General features: G+C 43.8%; 1 protein-coding gene and 1 long non-coding RNA gene across 3 annotated transcripts in view; both read right to left on the bottom strand.

Annotated features, from left to right (window-relative positions):
* DOCK1 (dedicator of cytokinesis 1) overlaps window positions 1–21,184 on the bottom strand; it is a 582,086-nt gene that overhangs the window by 367,028 nt on the left and 193,874 nt on the right. For both annotated transcript variants that reach the window (XM_072629055.1, XM_072629056.1), the window contains exons 26-27: window positions 9,512–9,639; window positions 8,775–8,870 (exon numbers count right to left, since the gene is read on the bottom strand). In XM_072629055.1, the coding sequence (XP_072485156.1) occupies window positions 8,775–8,870; window positions 9,512–9,639 (224 nt within the window). The remainder of the gene's footprint in view (window positions 1–8,774; window positions 8,871–9,511; window positions 9,640–21,184) is intronic.
* LOC140517626 (uncharacterized) lies at window positions 1,483–8,757 on the bottom strand. The gene is made up of 2 exons (XR_011971655.1): window positions 3,082–8,757; window positions 1,483–2,535 (listed from the first exon to the last, which is right to left on the bottom strand). It is a non-coding gene; the product is annotated as an uncharacterized lncRNA (long non-coding RNA).

Here is a 21,184-nt window from a genome sequence, read left to right as displayed (position 1 = left end):
CCAACATGAATGCCTCTTTCTTTACATGTTCAAATATGGTCCCAGTGATGGACAGTATATTTTTTAGCTGAGGAATAATTTAGCTGGAGTTCATTATCAGGCTGGCTGGAGGGTGAAGAATTTTATGGGCTCAGCAATTCATACAGTTCCTCAACTAAGTCTTTAGGGGGTTGTAATCTGCATCAGTGGAGGGAGTAACAATACCAGTGATGCCACAGAGCCTTAGTACTGTTACAGCAGAGCTAGGGGAAAAAATGGAAGGGAGAGAGGAATGAAGGGAGGGAGGGAAGAAAAAAAGAAAGGGAGGGAGGAAAGAAGAAAAACAGGAAGGAGAGTAGAGATAGAAGAGGAAAGGAAGGAAAGGGAAGGAAAGGGAAGGAAAGGGAAGGAAGGAGAAGGAAGGGGAAGGAAGGGGAAGGAAGGGGAAGGAAGGGGAAGGAAGGGGAAGGAAGGGGAAGGAAGGGGAAGGAAGGGGAAGGAAGGGGAAGGAAGGGGAAGGAAGGGGACGGAAGGGGAAAGAAAGGGAAAAGAGAAAAGGGAAGGAGTGAGCATCTTTACAAGGAGCTTCAACCCACGTTTCAAATTTGGGTCCTGCTTCCTCCTTATTCCACATCAAATCCATTTTAGTTCTAAGTATTTTTAGTCTACAAAGATGTTGAAGTGAGCAGGTTGGCTCTTGCCTTGAAAACCATTCATAAGGAAAATGAGTTGCAAATGCTCAGTGAGATGCCAGGGCAAGCCACCTGGACTCTGGGGCTTTAATGATCATCTCACTTCTATGGCAAAACTACGTGAGGGCTAACAATCTTTGTATATAAGTAAACTATATTCAAAAGTATTTTTGTGAAAGAAATGAGTAAGGTGACACTGGGCCAGGAAGGAAGTATAATTGTTTCGTGTGGGGGAAAAATGTGTTTCCTGTATTTTCTACAGTTTCTAATTAAAGTTATAAAAATGTTTCGAACAAGCTGGCCCACCTTCTGTCTGAAGACTTGCAACTATCTCAGTGCAAGGCCTGGAATGTTAGCAGCTTTCTAGAGAGCAAAGTGAAAGCTGGCATGTAAACATGAGGTACCAAAGCAGCCCGAGGGAAGGTCATGGCTGCCAGAGTGAGTCCCAGGCCCAAGCCACAACAAGCAGCCAGCAGCCTCCAAAGCAGCCTCCCAACTGGTCAAAGACAGAGAGGCAGAGAGGCAGACAGACACAAAAACACTAGCTTTTCTCAGCTGGAAAACATGATGGAGCCACTGCCGATGACCTTCACAGGAAATAAAATTTCATTAAAGTAGGACAAATTTCATTTTAAAATGATTCTAAAATTATTATTTTTCTATGAGTCACTAATCAGTTCTTTTCTTCTCTTAAAACAGATCAGGTAATTAACAATGACCCCTCCTTGAGATTTTAAACAAAAGGTGGCCTTTCCTTACCCAGAGAGCTGGTGATAAGAGCATCCCTTACAGAACTATATTACTCAAACTATCCAAGTTTTTTTTTTTTTAATGAATCTAAATTTTTTATGAAAAATACATAGAACAATAACATTTATTTCATTGCATTGCATGAGATTTGGGAACAATATGTCACATCTTTAAAGAAAATCAAACAGCTGGAAAGGACGTGGGTTGGTAAGAAAATGGAGTCAGTACAGGCCATTTTACCCAGACACCACCCAAACTCTGGTTTTGAAAGAGTGCTAGTTTTCTATCCTAGTACCATGAAATAAACAGCCTCCCCTCAGAGATGTGCCAAAGCCCCACTTTTCTTCTCCCTCATCAGTACAAAATGAAGAATGAGAAGCCAGGAATGGGTCAGTCACTCACACTTTCTTAACATCTAGAAGAGATGCCAAAAGAGGGCACAGGACTTCCCTTGAACTCTTACCACCAGCATGAGTCTAACCTTCTGGAGGCGACCTAGGGCCCTCTTCCAGAGGTGGAGGTGAAGCAGGAAACTGAGGTCCCCACCCTCCCTTCATAATATTGGTACTTCTCCCTCCAAGGGGAGGGGGCAGATGCCACCCCGAAGCCTCTGGGCAGCCGCTGTGGCTTCAAGAGATTCAGAGGTTGGGGGAACCAGCTTTGGCCCATTGGTCAGTTTCTAAGAGGCCTTTATGCTTTAGATCTCTAGCTTGCCCACAGTAGGAAGTGGTTGTTGAACTAAAGTGACACTTCTACAGCCACTGCGTACCCCCTCCCCAACCCTAGCCCCACACCCACTTCCCCCCTTTTTTGTGGTTTATGGTACTAAGAGTAGTAGCACATGACTTCCAACTCACCCCAGCAGTGATTCCCAGCCCCAAACTCCCTGGCCTGATCCCTACTCCTCCCCATGGGGTCCTCTGCCCTAGGTGAATCAAAGTTCTTTGAGAGAAGGTCCTCACTATTTTTGTAATCCCAATCCTTAGCAACACAGTCCAACAGCTTAATGACAAAAGCTTTTTCTTTCATTCATCCATCTTCCCTTTAGTCCCTTCCTTGGAGGCTCTATCCTTTAGACCACTTCCCAATTCCCTGGTTATCAGCTGCTCCATCCCTGAGTGGGCAAATAGAGAGTTACAAGGTGATGGGTGGAGGCAGAGCTCAAGTCGATTTCACTGAAAGGACTGGCTCAGGAAATGTTAAGGCATTTGCTGTGGTCAACATTTCAGGTGAAACCCACCCACCCAATGGCCCCAGTGACTAAAATGGGCACTAATGTCTAACAGGGCTGGGACTTACTTCATGGCCCAAGGAGTGCAGGGGTCAGGCCCTGTAATTCCTTTAGGAGCCTTCCCTTGAACTCTTACCACCAGCATGAGTCTAACCTTCTGGAGGCGACCTAGGGCCCTCTTCCAGAGGTGGAGGTGAAGCAGGAAACTGAGGTCCCCACCCTCCCTTCATAATATTGGTACTTCTCCCTCCAAGGGGAGGGGGCAGATGCCACCCCGAAGCCTCTGGGCAGCCACTGTGGCTTCAAGAGATTCAGGGGTTTAGGAGCACAGGGATAATTCTTGCATGAAGGACACATGCAGACGTGTTTTCGTTGGAGCAAATGACATAATTAGAACAAATGCCCATGATTACAACAGCAAAGACTCACCACAGAAAACATACTGCCTGTCTTGCTCCTCTCCTTCTAGGAAGAAAAGAAGAGCGATATCGGGCATTCTGGGGGAGGGGCTGAGCCTTCTGGTGCACAGGTAAAACATCTCAATCACAACAGAATCACTGGGGCAAAGTCCCTCCATGTGGAGGATGATACAGACATAAATGTGATTTTTTTGTGTGTCAGTAAACAAAGAACCTCCTGACTAGACCCAGTCTACACATGAGGCCACTTGGTTCCCAAAAACCCAACTCACTTCTCTGGATGTGGTTATGATACACTCCAAACACCAGATCCCGTTTGCCAAACTGGGGCTGCCGAGAGAGGCTCTAAGAAGAGACAATGTGGGGATTCCACACTCTGGTGACCCATTCAAGCAGTCTCAGAGCCATGTTCTCCCATCAACACCCTCCCTTGGTGTTCATTCTTCAAGCACCCGCCATTACAGGAACACCAATGGAGGGAGGGGGATTTCTCATCAGTTTTCTTTCTTTTGTGTGTAGATACCCTAACACTGACATTTAGACACCCTTGATGCTGTATTCTCTGGCGCAATTTTCTGATAATGATATTGCATACTAATCATACCCAGCCATCTTTTTCATTCATTCATTCATTCATTCATTCATTCATTCATTCATTCATTTTATAAGGTACAGAATAAAAACTGATGTCGGAAATAGTCATGAAAGAATCTATAAGAAATTTTTCAGAATGAATAATAAACTATTAAAGATGCTTAATATAAAAGACTTATCAGTCAGTATTAATACTTCCTCAGTGCCTACTATGTGTCAGGTTCCTGGTGATACAAAGAAAAGTAGAAGTAACTCCCTGCTTTCCAGAATATCAGTCTTCATGTTTTCTATTCAAATAAATAGCTTTTCCTTCGCCATAAGTGAAGAGAGAAGAACACACTGAACAACTGAAAAAATTCTTGTCAAGTAAAGCAAAAAAGTTAGAAAAAGTCAGCAGCCAAACAAGGAGGATAAGGACATTGCAAGGCAGGGAATGTTCTCTTTGAAAAGAGTAAATGGGAGTAAAGTCACTTTTCTTAGTTTTTGTTGGAGCCAAGTAAGAGAAATTGACTTCTTCACCACCAAAAGTGTCTAAATGGCTTTGAACACTGACTATCCTCAAAGACTGTTTCCTATGAAAATAAATAGAGTGAACCAGCTTTGAAAATAACAATCTATTTCAAAGTAAACACCTCACAGGATGAATGTTTGGAAAACACAGCTCACTCAAGAGGATGGGTGAGAATTTAAGATGCCCCTACCACCTTTAAGGCAGCTTACAGGTAACATTTAATAAACTAGATTTATTCTTTCATGAGGCCAACTTTTTTTGAATGTTCTGGTTGTATACTGTAGCCCCACTTTTGCATGTCTAGGAAATGACACATAACAAATACATCTTTTATTTTATATAGATATATGTGTGTGTGTGTGTGTGTGTGTGTGTTTGTGTGTGTGTGGAACAGCTAGGTGCTACCACAGAGCATAATCAGGAAGATTTCTTTTCCTGGGTTCACATTTGGCTTCAGACACTTACTAAGCTATGTGACCCTGGGCAAGTCACTTGACCCTGTTTGTCTATATATACACATATATGTGTGTGTATATAGTTCTATATCTACATGTTGCTGTATTGATACGCACACACATTTTCCCTTTTTAATAATTCCTAGTCTTCCTTTAATGAGAGTAATTTCCAAACGAAGGAAGCTCATTGTTGACGTGTTCACTATCTGATTTTCCACCATATTCTCTCTTCCGTCTGGTCACTAATTCTTGACCTCAAAATCCTCCCTCTTAGGGTTCATCTCATTAAGGAGGTGACTTTGGACCCTCAAATGCTCAGCCAGGGGAATCTAGGCTACAGAAAGGTGCACATCATGCTGGAAAAGTCCTAAGAACAAGCAAGTGGCCGGGCACCTAAGATGCTACCGCAAGACGTCTCAGGAGTATCATCCATCCTCAGCTGACTGGAAGTCAACCCTCATCATGGCAGCTCCCGACACACTCTGATGGTCATCCATGCAGGGGCCAAAATCATGGCTTCGTAAAGATCCACATGAGACCTACAAGAGCTGACCTCCCCACATGCATAGGGTGCAGGCCTTGGTGACATGACACATAGTCCCTAACTGAATGCTGAGCTCAGGAAGCTCACAAAGGCTTCTGGCATAAGAAATGATCTCCCTCTTTTTCCAATCAAATCTGCTATAAAAGAGTATCTGTGATGCCAAGTTGTCACCTTGTCCCCTTTGCGGTGCGATAAATCAGGCAAGAGCAGCTTCTCCTACTTTTCCTAAGGAACAAAACTCCAGCAGGCTAAATATAAAAATCATATGACCCCTTACACACATGGTAAGGTCAATGTGGCCTTCTCCGGAGACTGAATCCCAGCAGCCCCTCCCCCAGTGAACACCAATAAATGTCATTTTGCAGAGTGCAGGACATACATTTTTGTGTAGGCACAGGGCCAGGGCAAAGGTAAGAGAAATAGAGGTAGGGCTGGGTAGGGTGCAAGGGAGAGAGAAGGAAGGAGAGAAAGGAAGGGGGAAGGGAAGAGAAAGAGGGAGAGAAGGAAAAGAAAAGGGGAGAAGGAAGGGGCAGAGAAAGGGAAAGAGGGTAGGGGAGGGAGGGAAGGATGGAGAAGGACAGAGACAGACAGAAAATGGCCTAAAAGCAGCACAATATTCTTCACAACACTCCTACCCAGCTGAAGATGGGAAAGGCCTCACTGCTTCACAATCCGTCATTAAGAAAGTCAAGTCAACAAGGCCACAGACATTTAGGAAATGCCTACTATGTGTCAGGCAGTAGGTAAAGCACTAGGGACAAAGACAGTCAACAACAGTCCTTTTGCCTGTTCTCCAAGAGTTCACAGTATGATGGGGAGGGAACATGCCCCCACAAGACAGAAACGAGAGCATGCAGAGAACCATAGACTGTATCAGGCACTGGAGAATCAGGGAAGAAAAGGAAATGTGCCCTGGCCAGGGCAATCTGCCCAATTACCTTCTCTTCTTATTATATTGCCACAATTAAAAGAATGAAAGGAGCCAGCTCCAAGGAGGAACGTTTTGCTGGTTAAATCAGGAAGCCCAGATTTTTGCTGATGCCTTAGAACTTTGTGCCTGGGTGTTTTGCAAATACACACAGATCAAGCTCTCGAGCGTCCTCCTCTGGCAGGTGGGAGTTGTCCTGCCTCAGCCAGCAGGACTGTGACCACTCACAATCTTGTCTGATGCCTTCTTCCCCACCACCTTGCTGAGGTCCACCACCTTGTCAGGGCCTTCTCTGTCTTATCCCTAATCTAATTCTCGATGCAACAACACTGACATGAAAGGCAATTAATGCATGAATCCTGATCCAGGGATGCTCATGAAGAGCATGGGGATGCATATTAAGCAAAGGCAGCATTTCCACCTCATTTTGCAGCATCACCAGCTGATTCCAGAGAGGTCCATTGGGTGCAGAGTAGATATGACATTTGAAAGACTTTGAAAAACAAGTTGATGCCGTGACCTCTCATTTTTAAATAGATAGGGTGTGGTCTGTTTATACAACTCTGCTCATTCATGTTCCTTCCATGAGATTGAGGGCAAGCAAGAGGATTTTATACAATTTGACCCGATCTCTTTTCAACACTGGCACAAATTGGAGGGATGACTAAGGAACAGGATTCCTGAATATTTTCAGTTGACAAACTCTCCGTGACCTCCCAATACACATCCCCTGCTCAGTCGGGCTCCTACCTCCCTACCCAAAAGCATCTTGCTTATGTACCTTATGTGACAGTAAGGTATGGGTGGCACAGTGAACAGACTTGTAATCAAGTGGACCTGAGTCTGAATCTCCCCATAGATGTCTATCCCTCAACTCCAAAATGAGAAAAATAATTGCAACCAACTTATAATAATTACTGCATTGGATTCGCAGGGTCAGCCGACACGGCATATGGGAGTGCTAGGTAAACATGAAGTGTTGTTACTGACATGGCCTATCATGAACTCTCCCAGACTCAGTTTCTTCATCTGTCATACAAAAGGCTTGGATCATTCTCCTTCAAGGGCACTTTCCAGCTCTAAAGTCTTCCTACATCTTCACTAAATTTTAAGCCATCCTTCCCAATATTTTGGTGAATATTTTATCAAAATTCTGTACAACTTAAGGATTCTAAGCTGCAGCAAATGGACTTGTGAAATTGGCCCAGTGATTCTGTGTTCCCATCTCCACGTCTCCTACAAACTAAGGTGGAAACGCTTCCAACATTTAGTATACATCCTCATTTGGCCCAACATTGTAGAATCTGAAAAGTTATTTCAACACAAGACACCCCCACACAGATGAGAACATGAAAAAGAAATGCAAGGGATAAGAACCTCTGAATGTACCCAAGGAACAATTCCCACGTGGATGAGCTCCCAACCAGGGCAATACTGGGGTACCAATGGTACCAGAAACAGAAATGGTAGTTGATATAATTCCTAAGACCATTCCACAGGGGTAGCCAGCAACACATATAAAAGAAGCCCCAGCTTCATCCTAGAAACACAGCCATCCTGGGGTTGGCTCAGCTTCCTCTTTATTTTAGGACAGAAAACTCTTATTTGCACCAGAGAACAGAATAACAAGAGTAGAAAATTAGGAGTAAGGAAAATTTACTTTCACAGGAAAAGTGATAAAAAAAATTGGAAACATCATAGAACCATCTTACCAAAAGCAGAAATAATCTAGCATATTGACATACAACACATGCCACATTCATGTGAGAGAGAACACTTATCCTGAACCCAAATTCCTTTGAAACCAAATTCTCTGTCTCCTCACATGCTAATTCATCCAAGCTTTTTCCCAAATTGTGCTTGGTATGAAAGAAAGAGAGACAGAGAGAGAGAGAGGAGGGAGGGAGGGGAGAGAGGAAGGAAGGAAGGAAGGAAGGAAGGAAGGAAGGAAGGAAGGAAGGAAGGAAGGAAGGAAGGAAGGAAGGAAGGAAGGAAGGAAGGAAGGAAGGAAGACATAGGAGATGTGACATACTAAAATGAGTTACTTTACTAAGATGAAAAAGAGACCAAAGTGCTAATTTTGCTTCTACTTCTGTACAATGTAGGGAGCAGGTTGATCTCTTATCAGCTGTGAAGAGGCCTGGAATCACTTATTACCATGAAGCAGACTCTGAGAGGAGCTAAAGGACATTTTGTCCTGTCTTGTCTGGGCAAAGTCATTAGCTCCACCCAGCACAGGGCTGCCATGACACTCACCAAAAGCAGGCAGCTAACTTGGAGTACCAGAAAGGCAAGTTCAGCCACATGTACAATATGAGAGATTTCTGACTTGGCATTTGAAAGGCCAGCATGCAGTGACTGACTTGATGAGATAATTTTATCCAGGTCACAGTTTTTCTTTGGCCATATGAGCTCCAAGTTTTGTTCACAAATAAACAAAAACCAACACTCCTAAGCTTTTTGTACTATAGAGATTATAAAAGTATCAAATTTGTTCAATGTGATGAACATTTAAATTTGTTCATTATGAAGAAATAGCCCCCATCATCACCATCATCATCATCATCATCTCACTCTCTCTCTCTCTCTCTCTCTCTCTCACACACACACACACACACACACACACACACACACACACACACACACAGGGCTGACATGGGTAAGCACTCACAATGAGCTCAGAATCCCGTCCCATGGAGATGACGGTCCGGTTCACAGTCCGAAGCAGCTTCTCCATGATGAGCTGAACATGTCGCTGTGTGGGTCCCTGGAGAAGAATCATATAGCAGTGACAATAAACACCAAAAAACTATCATCAAAATTCTAGCCCTGACGTTTGTTATGAAATCTCTTTTACTCAGTTAAGAGTAAATCAATTAGAACCCTTAACAAGATGAAAAATGGCCCCTGTCAAAGGCAAAAGCCCACACAAAGAAAGTCCAAGCCATTTTATTAATTATAGCCCATTAATGATAATTTGTTGTACAATTACAGGGATTTGATTTAAGTAAATCTTAAAAATAAAGAGCAGATCCATTCAAAGAACGTAATTTTTATGATCTTTCATTAGTCAACCAATTAACCATCTAAAGACTTGGTCACTTTTTAAATCAATGAATATAACTGCTCTATAATTTAATGGTGGGATTATGGTATAATGGAAAGCAAAAGGCCTTGGGGATAATTATCTGCCTCTGACCCATCCTGGCTGTGGGACCCTGGACTTGCTTCCTGTCTCAGTCTCTCCAGGTAACTCTCCAAAGCCAGATGACAGATGAGGTGCCCACTGAAACTACAAGCCCCAGACCCCCCCAACATGTCAATGCCATCTTCTTCCCAGCTTTCCAAGACTCCATCCTCCCTGCTTTGTGTCTCCCGGGCAGCCAGCACACAGAGGTCACTACTAACCACATCATTCCGGTAGAGCACCTCCAGAATGTTACTGAGTAATTGACAGCAGGCTTCCAGGTCCTCTTGTCTCTCCAAGTGATACTTCAGCTGATCAGTCATCATGGGGAGCAGGATCTCTCGGCAGTCTGGGCAGAAATGGGAGGACAGATGTTAGGAGAGGCACAGAGGGAGGACACAATCTCAGCTGGGAAGAGGGAGGGACTTTACCCCTTCGGGCATCTTAAGGACCATAAATAATGATTTACAACAGGAAAACTCACTGGGAGACAGGATCAAATCTCTGGATGAGCCCGTGTTTCTACTTTTATGCCCATCTACATTTAGAGGGCATCTACATTTGGGACAGTTATGATACACTGGATAAAGTGCCAGGCCTGGAAGAGTCTTTCTGAGTTCAAATCCAGCCTCAGACACTTTCTCGTTGTGTGACCCTAGGCAAGTTACTGAGTCCTACTTGCCTCAGTTTCTTCATCTGTAAAATGATCCAAAAAAGCAAAGGGCAAACCACACCAGCACCTTTGCAAAACCAAAACAACAAAAAAAAAAAAAACCTCAAAAAGGGTCACAAAGAGTCAGACACAACTGAAAAACAAAGACAAGAGCAACAGCAAAACACAGCACTTAGAGGACAGAGACAAGTGGGTAACAAGCCCAGGGGCCATAGTGAAGGTCCTGCTACTTGTCTGATCTCAGTAGCCTCATCTATAAAATGAGGATAATATTAGTATGACATTAGCAACCTAAAAGGGTCTGGCGGGGGAAATGATCGGTGGACCTGAAGCAACTACAGATACAGTAGCTGAGAATCAATTAATTCATCACATATTTAGCAAATGTTTCCTATATACCAGGCATAGTGTGGAAGCCTCCAAATATACAAAAATTAAATAAAGAATGAATATGCAAACAAATAAACATCAAAAATAATAAATGAATAAATAAGGGGGAGAAAGAAGGAAGAAGGGACAGGAGGGAGAGAGAGCTGTCCTCAAAGAGTTTTGGGTTAGAAGCAAGACTAACCCCTGCTATCAATGACAAAGCAAGATGACAACCACACTTATATAGATAAATATAAGTTATATACAAAGTAAATTGCACAGAGAAATTGTAAAGAAAGTGAATTATGAGGACACGTCCCACAAAGACACCCCCGAGTTGTGCTCTGAAGGTGCCTGGGCTTCTTTAAGAGGTCCAGATCTTGCCTAATAACTGAGCAGGGGAACCTTTGCCCAACTTTCATCCAATTGCACTGACTTGGCATTGACCTTTCTTAGTTCTAAAATGTGAGTGAAACAACATCCCCTAGTTCTTCTGTTGCCCTTTTCTAGAACTCTTTGATGCCCATCTCCTGAAAGAACGGAAGAAGGAGAAGAGTAAGGTCTCTCATTGAATCCCAGGTTCTGCCATAAAATATAAATTTCTTAGGAGTAGGGACTGCTCTGATTTTGTGTCTCTTTATATCCATAAGCTAGCAAGGTCCTTGGTATACAGTGGCCACGTAATAACTGCTTGTTGCTTCAATGATTTTTTTTTTTAAAGCCCTGCCTTCAAGGAGTTTACGTTCTGCAAGACTTGACTGGGCCCCTCCATCCTAGCAGGACCAAACCCTCAGAGTATTCCTGCAGGGCCCAAGGGCAGTAATACCACATCGGCTCATTTTCAATGCACACATTTCACAAGCACTTCATGAATGTTTGGGCAGCTAGGTGGTGCAGTGGATAGAGCACTGGATAGGAGTCAGGAGGACCTGAGTTCAAATCTCACCTCAGACACTTGACACTCACTAGCTGTGTGACCTTGGGCAAGTCACTTAACCCCAATTGCCTCATCCTGGGTCATCTCCAGTCATCCTGATGAATATCTGGTGAGTGGATTCAGATAGCTCTGAAGGAGAAGTGAGGCTGAGACCTGCACAGCCCTCCCTCACTCAAAACAAAGTCAAGTGCACGTCATGTCATTATTTCTCTGATGGCATGGATCTTCTTCAGCAACAAAGGACACACATACACACACACACACACAGAGGAAATGGAGACACATGGACAAAACAGTATCCCACCCCCCAGGGAGCTCCCATTCTACCTTCCAAGAACATCATCTAACCTGTGAGACTTATTAGAAGCAGGACCAGTCTGCAGACGGGGCTGGAAAGAACCCATCCCTTGGTTTTGCTCCCTCTCCCTTCCCCCCAAAGCATCCTCCATAGACCTAGAGCTCAAGCCTAGGCAGGGCAGGACCTGCCTGAAAAGGGGAACTGACTGAGCTCTCCCTCTCCCTCTACTTCAAGCAGAATAAGCCTTCAAATGAGCAAATTCAAGTGACACTGCATGGGCTCTGGCCTTGCATAGCTGTGTTCCAATCTGGAAGCCCCCTCGAGCTCTTTCAGAAGCAGACAGGGCACACAATGAACTAAATTCAGCTGCATCTAATTTGACCTTAAAGTGAGTCTCTTTGGCACAAAGGCTTTCTGACACTGAAGGAACATATCATTCCAATGAATATATTTTTTTAGCTCAAACTCAACATGTCCCCAAAAGAACTTATTTTCTTTCCCCAAAAACTTTTCCTCCTCCAACCTTCCTATGTCAAGTGCACAGTTACCCCGGGGAGTCCAGGGGTCAGAGGTCAGAAGAAAGAACATTCCAAACACCTTCCATTCTCTTAGTTCACAGCCTCAATGCCATCCCTAGCCCCTCACTCTCACTCACTCTTATCCAATCCTATCATTTCCAACATGCCCATTTGTGACACCCTTTACTGAGAGAAATGTCCAAAACCCTTTGTCTTATGTCCATAAGGCAACTAGGATAATGGGGTAGCCCTGGGCACTTTTGGCTTAGGATGTCCATGTTTACAGGGGGGTTGGCTCCACTTGCGATATGCAATCCACTGGAAAGAACTGGGTTGAAATTCATTAACAAGAGTAATTACTTCTTAAGACAAGAATCTAACAGATGTTGGGATATTACCTGAGGTAGCAATACTTTGGGAGAATTCTTTCCTGGCAAGCCCTGCCATAATCCCTTGGTGGGCTATCCACCAGGAGGCCTATGCCCTGCTCCCAGATTCTCGGTGTCCACATAATCAAAGATCTCACAGGGCACAGCATCCCAAGATCCAAGGTCTCTTCCAAAGCCCCCTACCTGACCACAACAACTCATCCCTGGTACAAAAACTGCTGGTCAGAACTGTGCTAAAACAGAGTCTACAATGGTCATTTTAGTTACACGCTAACATAGTCTCAAAGACTCTGCCAGGAGCAAAGCCTAAAAGAAGGCAAATATACCAGCAGGGAATTCTTTTCATTTGAAATCCAAACCTATGGTAAACAACAGAGTCCATATCTCATAAAGAAAAGTGCCCTGATCCACAGAAGCTTCTATTTCCCCTGCATTTATTAGGGATAACATCTCAGAAAAAGTTCACAACAAAAGTCGATTTAACTAAGTCCTTAACTAAGTTGCTGTGTTTCATCACATGTCTCAGAGACCAGCAAGCACGATTTCCCTCCTCGGTTTCAAACCTCAGAGCCTTCCAAAAGTCCCTTGTGACATAACCAGCTATTCCAGAATCACTGTCTGATTTCAGAACATATAAAGACCTTGGTTCTGAGGAGGGCTGGATGAGAATGTGTAGCATAGCACTGCAGATGGGGGTTCAAATCCCACCCTGGATAGTCTGTGACCCTGAGCACATGACTGTCTCTAGGGGATTCAGTTTTTTCACTTGTGAAATGAGACTGGACTATTTGGCCTCCACTAAATCTTATGATTGTAGAAGAGCTCAGTGATAACAGAACATCAGACTTTAAATGGACTGAGGTGCTTTCCAGAGACATCACGATGCTGAAAGTTAAGCCAGCAGCTCACAAAGCTCGGCACTGTTGTCTGGAGGGAACACTGTCAGTGGGCTTTCTTTCCCTTCCTGGAGGAGCTCCCAGCATCTCATTTCAAGAAAAAAGAATCACAACTTGACTTTGGTCTGTGGGCACAATGATTAGGGTTCAGCAGCAATAAATAACTTGAGGGTAATCACTTTTCCATCTTCCAGCCAGAAATAATCTCAGAGAAACAACAAAATCTTAAGTGGAGGCCAGTCCTAGGAAAGTAAAGACCACAGGAATCTCCATTGGCCCCAGATATATATCTCCCTACCTCCCCTGGCTTAAGGATGGAGGAAGCCCCAAGTGACCTTCCAGGCTCACTGTGCATCACTCTCCTTCAGACACTGTGTTCCAGCCCAGCTATCTGCCCTGATGTTACTTGTGCCACCTCTGCATTTTTGCATGGGCTTTCCTCCATGTCCAGAACACTCACTCTCCTTGTGGCCACATTGAAGAATGCCTGGCTTCCTTCAAAGTCTAAGTGGCTTCCTGTTACACCTCTCCTGATCCTCCCCTTGTCAGTGCTATCCCCATCTCTGGAATTCTTTTGTCTTGACTCTGTATCTATTGTATCTTTTATCTGTATCTGCATCTTATCTCTGCCCCAGTTGTCTCCATCAACAGACTACATGCTCCTTGAGGGCAAGGGGTATCTCCTTTTTTGCCTTGGCATCCCTGCACCAAGGGAAGCAAGTGCCATGTAGAAAATGCTGAATAAAAGTTGGCAGAATTGCCTAGAACCATCCAGGGATCTTCATGACCAAGATACACAACCATAGACAACAGGATTTTGACCTCAGCTCACCAGCTGCTGCCCAGGTCCAAAGCCCAGTGATGCACACTGGATAACACATGTAAAAAATAACATTTATCTTAATAAAGAGATATTCAGCAGGCATCATTATTGCCTTCTCAATGCCCAAGCAAAACATCTGGTCATCTTATAAGAGTCCTGTTCCAGCCCAACATGGGCATGTGCATAGTTTTATCCATTTAAGACGTTTGCTTTTATGAACACCAAGCAATATGTTTCTTCATTTGGAGTTTGGGCCCAGGAAACAAATGACCCATAAAGGGATCTTTAATAACCCTGCTCCCATTATATGGCACCAAGATAACGATTAACACTTTTAATGAGAATCAGACAGGAATAGCTCATATAAATGGGGGATGCTTTCCATTAATCTTTTCATGGACAAATCATTTTTTAATAGAGAAATCATCTTATTTTTCAGCAACCTAAGAACTTAACTTAGTTTAGGCTCATCTGTCTCCCACCCCCACTTACCTGCCCAGGTAAATCCTTAAGGAAAAGTAATAAATAACTTTGGAGATGATCTATGCATTTGTGGGTGCAACTCAGTTGTACACAGCAGGCATTTCTCAAGCATTTACTGTACAACTGGGCCAAACAGTTGGAACAGAAGGATAAAACCACAGACCCTGCCCTCAAGGAGCTTATGTTCTAAGGGCAAGTACAAGATATAAACATAACTAAACAGGAGATGATCAGAGGAAGGAGAGATTGAGGAACAGAATTTCACAGAAATGGAACCTGAGCCGGGCACCGAATCTAGGCAAGAGGGGCAACAAAACTATTCTAAGCATGAGAGGAGCGTGCGCCACACTATGGAGGCAGGAGACAAAGTGTTGCTTCCAGGGACAGTGAGCAGTCTCATTTGGCTGGAGATTAGAGTGTGTGAAAGGGAGCAATGGGAAATCAGTCAGGATGGGGAAGTTTGGGGTGGATCCAGCTGTGTTTTACACTATAGGTAATACTGAGCCAGCAGAGATGTTTGCACAATGGAATAACATCCCTTCATTCAACATTCATCCAGCATCTATCACATGGACCTAGGATGTATAAGGTGCCAGCCTAGGCTCCGGGGATCCAAAGACAACAGCGAAACAAGTCCTGTCCTCAAAATGCTTACATTCTGCTGAGTGGGAACAGTACGTTTGCAGGTAAGTCCGTACAGAGTAAATATAAATATAAACACAGGGGTGCGAGGGGGTGGGGGTCCCTCACAACTACAGGGTGAGGAAATGTCAGGGGCGAGTGACGGGACTTGAGCTGAGCCTTCAAGGAAGCAAAGGGATCAACAAGGTGGAGGGGAACAGAGAGTGTATTCCAAGTGTGAGGCACAGCCTAGGCAAAGCCATGGAGGAGAGAGAGGGAATTGTAGGATCATGGAAATCAGTGAAGGAAGGCCCATCTGATTCAACCTGTACCTGAAAAAGAATGCCTGTCCTCAAACACCTGTGGAAAACCCCTGCCATAGCAAGAATTCAGCTGAGTGGTTCTGGCTTTGGTCTCTCACTCCCCCCAAATCCCCTTCAGTGTATTCTATATTTCAGGTAAACTGACTTGTGCTCCCCAGGTCTGACCTTCCACCTCTCATCCCCATGTCATTGGCACAGATTGCGCCACCCCTCTCCCCCCAACCTGGAATGGTCTCTATCCCTTTACCTCCAATTCTTGGAATGCCTGGCACACAGTAGGTGTTTAATAAATGCATGTTAAAGATTCAGCTCACATATAAAAGGCTCTTGAAAATCCCTTCAAGACTGAGTTGCTTCTTCAACCTTTACTCCTAGAAATGACTTTGTATTTACTTTCTGTTTTGCATTTACCCAACTGTATCTAATGCCTAACAATCCATTCCCAGCAAAAGGTGAGCTCCTTGAGGGCCAGGATGCTTTTGTTCTTGTCTTTGTAGCCCCAGGGCTTCAAAGACATGCTTGCTGGACATAATTAAATGGGAAGAACAGTGTGTAGACTGAAAAATGTCCAGAGAGATGGATGAAGGGCAAACTAAGCTGGGCTTTCGATGTCGAAGAGAGGATGGTGCATTCTGTCAAGAGGCGATAGGGATAGTAAGTTGGAATAATCACTGAACTGTGAATATCCTTGAAACCGGAGATACAACATCAGCAGAGATCTCAAGGAGACCAAAGAGAAGGAAAGAAAGATCTCATCAGTACAAAAATATTTTACCAGCCCTTTTTGTAGCACCAATTAACTGCGAGTAACATAAGAACCCATGACGGAATATTTAAAGTCTGCCCCTGACAGGCAAGTTATAAAGCAAAGGAGAAAATAAACGGCATATATTAGAAAATATCTGTAGGCAGTTAAGCCCTGGGTCCATAAAACAGGGCTTGAAAGTATCTCTGGCCAAGACAATTAGCCATGATGATAATTCACTATTAATAGCACAGAATAGTCTATTTTTCATTACTGTCTTCACACACAGGGGAGGGGGTAATATGCAATAGCGTTAAATAGATGCACTTGCCATCACCAAGCTCTGGGGCCAAATCCTGTCTCTTAAACTTCTTGGCTGTATGACCCTGGTCAAGTCACCAAAGAACTTCACCAGATTCTAAGCTTTATCGCCTAGAGCATAAAACAGATTCTGATCAGTATTGGTAGAGGGAATTTCCACACCAAGATTTCCCCCAGATTTCTCTTATTTTTAGTTGACAGGTTTATGAAGAAAGAAAAGCAAAAAAATGGATTAGAAAAAGATTCCATATTTCTTATCCATGAAATACAATCTACAGGACAGCAGGCTATGAGTCTAATATAACTTCAATATAAAATGTCTTATTGGACGTGCACAGAATTCTATAGCCATCAGGTGATGCTTTCAAAATATTTAGGAAAAAGTAATGCCTGGCATCAAACCGTGCCCAACATGGTCGCCAGTCAAAGGATTTCCTTCCAGCTCTAAATGCCTGATGCTAAGAGTGGGACCATGACAAAAAGCCAAGGGCTAGGTGAGATGGTCAGGGCTGGTGTCCTTCCTTCCTCCCTCCTTTTGCTAGCCCCCCACCCTCTCAGAAGCCCCCACCGTCATAAGGAGACACGCCCTGGGTTGTCAGATTCTGCTGCATCCAGGATCAACCTCCCAGATCCCACGCTGGCCTCCAGGCTCTGCCTCCAGGAGCACCATTTTTGCTTCTCTCTTCCCATATACTTCTTTTCTGATTAGTATAGGAAGCCCTGCCTATTCTGGCAACAGGACACCTTTCAGAGATTGTGTGAAATTATCTTTTGCTGGACTCTCTTAGGTGTCAGCCCAGCTGGCGGCCATGTTCTCTCATCTCAGTATCCTGTCTGTACCTTTGCCAAGGCTGCCTCCTTCTTATCTTCTTATCACAGATTCAAAGGCCTCCTTGAAGGCTCTCCTCCCACCCGGGGTCCTTCTTAATGCCCTGTTAATGAACTCCGGCTCATCAAACCATGGCAGAGTGACCTAGCAGACTGATATCTGGACACAGCATCAGGTGGACCTGCGTATGCATCTCCCCTCAGACACCTACTAACACTGGGATCCAGAGCCGATCATTTCACTTTTCACTTAGCCTCGGTTTCCATATCACTGCCAAGGACATAGCATGCACTTCCTAAATGTTCTACCTCTGTCTCACCACCTTTAAAATAGGGATAGTAGCAGCCCTGGTGTCAGCAGGCTTCTCTGAAGAACGGATAGTCAATGGTATATGGAAAGTGTCAACCTTAAATGCTCACAGAAACGTTTGCTCTTGGCATTGTCATTCTTAAGCTCTACCTCCCCCATGAGAATATAAGTACGAAAGCGGGGCCTAATTGTTGTTTATTTTGCCTTTACCACCCCAGTGCCTAGCAACAGAGCCTGGCACACAATAAGAGTTTAATAAATGCTTGCAGATTTGAATGGAGGGAGACCTATGATCTCATCAGTGGGAAGACTTGCCTTCACCCCCTATGACAGCAGAGAATTAGTCATTGCTTCTCATTCAGGAGTGTTCTGGTCCGTTGTCTTACCTCCTATGGAGGCCTCCCCCTGAGTCAGAGATTCTTACGTAATCGTGTGTGTGTGTGTGTGTTCTGGATAGATCCTTTTGGAAGTCCAGAGAGGCCCATAGACACCTTCTCAGGATAATACTGTTAAAAGCACACAATAAAATAAGATTACAAAGGAAGCCAATTATATTGAAACACAGTGATCAACATACCAAAAAGACAAGTTCCTGGAGAGAGTTTCAGAGCACCATTTCCAGGCCTTGTACCTGTGAGGACTGGGGCAGACCTATGGCTCTCCATCTGTTTCCCATCAGTTTCACAATGACTCCAAATTTCCATAAACCTATGAATCTTCCATGTTGTCTCATGAGCACTAAGCTCTCCCAACACTAATAACCATATGGTGAGTTGTCCATAAATAACAGTGAGGAACTAAGTTAAGTAAAAGAGAGGAAAAAAAAAAACCCTCTCAAAAGACCAGTTTAATTTTGTCCAATATCATTTTTTATAGACAAACAGGCAACAAATACTGGTGTAGATGTGGAGGCCTGAAAAGGCAATTTGATAGAGATAAACGCTTTTTAAAGAAACAGAAGAAAGGGAAGGAGAGGAAAGGGATAGAGATTAAAAAATGAGCTAATAATGGCAAAGACCAAGGCTGGCCTTGGAGAAGAGCTGACAACATGCCTTTTCTCTCTTTTCTCTGAATACCTAGGGAACAAAGGGTAATGAATGTTAAGTGATGGTAATGATAACAGCCAGCATTTAGAAAGTGCCTACTACGGGCTCAGACGCTGAGCTAAGCCCTCTACAATTATGATTTCATCTGATCTTCACCACCCCCCTGGGAGCTATGTGCCATTATTATCTGCTTTTGACAGATGAGGAAACTGAGATAAACAGAGGTCAAGTGACTTGCAAAAAATCACATCAGATGCAATCGATATATCAGGTGGTTTGGGTGGGGGGAGGGAAATGTCATTTTTAGTTTTTGCTTTTCCACTTTTTTTTACAAGGCAAGGTTCACTGAGTGGGAGGAGACAGTTACATTCAGAAGTGAACTGATTTAAAAAACCACAGGCATCAATAAAATAAAACCAGAAAAAAAAAAAAGGAAAGAGAAGCCACCTACACTGTTCGCACAAAGGAGAATGTTCGGCAGGAGGGAAGAGGGCAGTCATTGAATAGAAGAAACACAAAGCTGAAGAAGGAGACGTTTAGTGATTTAGTCATCAGAACACTACACAATTTTCCCCATAACATTCATGAACTTACATTCTGCACCATTATGGTAAGGACAGTTCTTGGTTCTGAAATAATTAGCACACTAACATCAAGAGTTATGAACGTGACATTCAGTCACTAAACCCAAGATCAATGGATGAGCCAACCAGTGTGGATGGACCCAGTTCTGCATCCTCAAGTTTAGAAGAGTGGGGTAATAAAGACAGATCCTTTCATAACAAAAACAGATTCTCACTCCACTCAATAACTATAATAAGCTTTTACAGTGAAAACATACAAAATATGTCTAGAGCTCTTGAATCAAGAAGAAAAAGGTACATCACTGTTGAGGAAAGAAGCATCCACATTGGCCCATGTGATTTGTGTAAAGGACCATGATAATAGCAACAAAGGAGCTGAAAGGGCCCCCTTGAGCCACAGGGAACAGAAGAGGATGCCGTCATAGTTACTGACCCAAGGTCTCTGAAGCAGAAACCTAAGCAACACCAACAAACCACATAATTCCTGCTCTTCCCCAGGCTCCCTTTCCAAACCCAAGTAGATCAGCTCAGCTCCAGAGGCAATAGGCATCCCAACACTGCTTCCTGTCTCACCAAAACCACTGCAGCTAGCTAGCAGCAAGAATAAGAGTACCGGTAGCAGACTACCACCACCTTTTGTTGTCTTTCTGTAATTACAAGACAAAGGCATGATTAGGGGAAACTAGTTCCCAGAGGAGTGGGGCCACCCTCCCATGCCTGCACACCTATTTCTTCAGCTAATCTCATGGACACTCTTCCTAATCTGAAGCTTACTAATTCTCATACCCTTCTTTCTTAGACATATTCTACACTCCAACCAAGCTAGAAGACCCACCAGGGCTGCCACCCTTCCCTGCCTAGGTAGATTTTTAACTTTATTCCTGACTTGTCTCCCTCTACCTCTTCTCCATCTGTCAAAATTCTAGGTCTGTTTCAAGGCCCAGATCCAATGGCATCCCCTCCATGAAGTCTTTCCTGATCCTTCCAATGTTTCCACCATGAGCACTCCAGGAGGCTAAGCACTCAGCTTTGCCCTTCTCTGTAGCCCCAGCACTCTGCACAAGATCAGGCACGTGGTAAACAATGTTAGTTCTCCAATATCCTGTGGCAATATCAGAAAGCTGGAATGATCTTCACTCAAGTTCTATTTCTGAATAAGTAATACTCTGAAGGGTACTTTCTGAACAAGAAACACACAAACCCACAAGACTATAGACTGTAGACTCATTGAAGGCAGAAATTCTCTCTTCTGAAGTCTCCTATCTACTCCAGGAACTAAAACTGGGCTTTGTGCCCAGCCTGAGGGAGAACCAACCTGCGAGGCAAAAAGAGAAAGATGAAAAAATAATGAAATTGAAACTCAAAGACATTGAATCAAACCCTAGCTCTGAGCTCTACCAGCTCTGTGATCCTGATCGAGTCTAGGAGCCTCAGTTTCCTCCTCTGTAAAACAGGAAAATTCAGACCTGTATTACCTTTCACTAGACCCCAGTGAGGGAAATGCCACAAAATAGGTGTCATCGGCTACCCAAAAAGACTTATTGGAGAAAGGATCCATTCTTAGAAAAATATTTATAGTACATCCTTTTGTAGTAGCAAAGGACTTGCAACAAAGTGGGTGCCCATCAATTGGGAAAAGACACTATGGCATCTGAATGCAGTGGAAGGTGTTGTAAGAAATGACCAAAGAAGGCTTTTCAGAGGGAATTCAGGAGGACCTATATTGACAG

The sequence above is a fragment of the Notamacropus eugenii genome, chromosome 1, assembly GCF_028372415.1.
Source record: "Notamacropus eugenii isolate mMacEug1 chromosome 1, mMacEug1.pri_v2, whole genome shotgun sequence".
NCBI lineage: Eukaryota > Metazoa > Chordata > Mammalia > Diprotodontia > Macropodidae > Notamacropus > Notamacropus eugenii.
The sequence above is the reverse complement of the archived record's forward strand: the minus strand, read 5'-3'. Positions and strand labels throughout refer to the sequence as shown.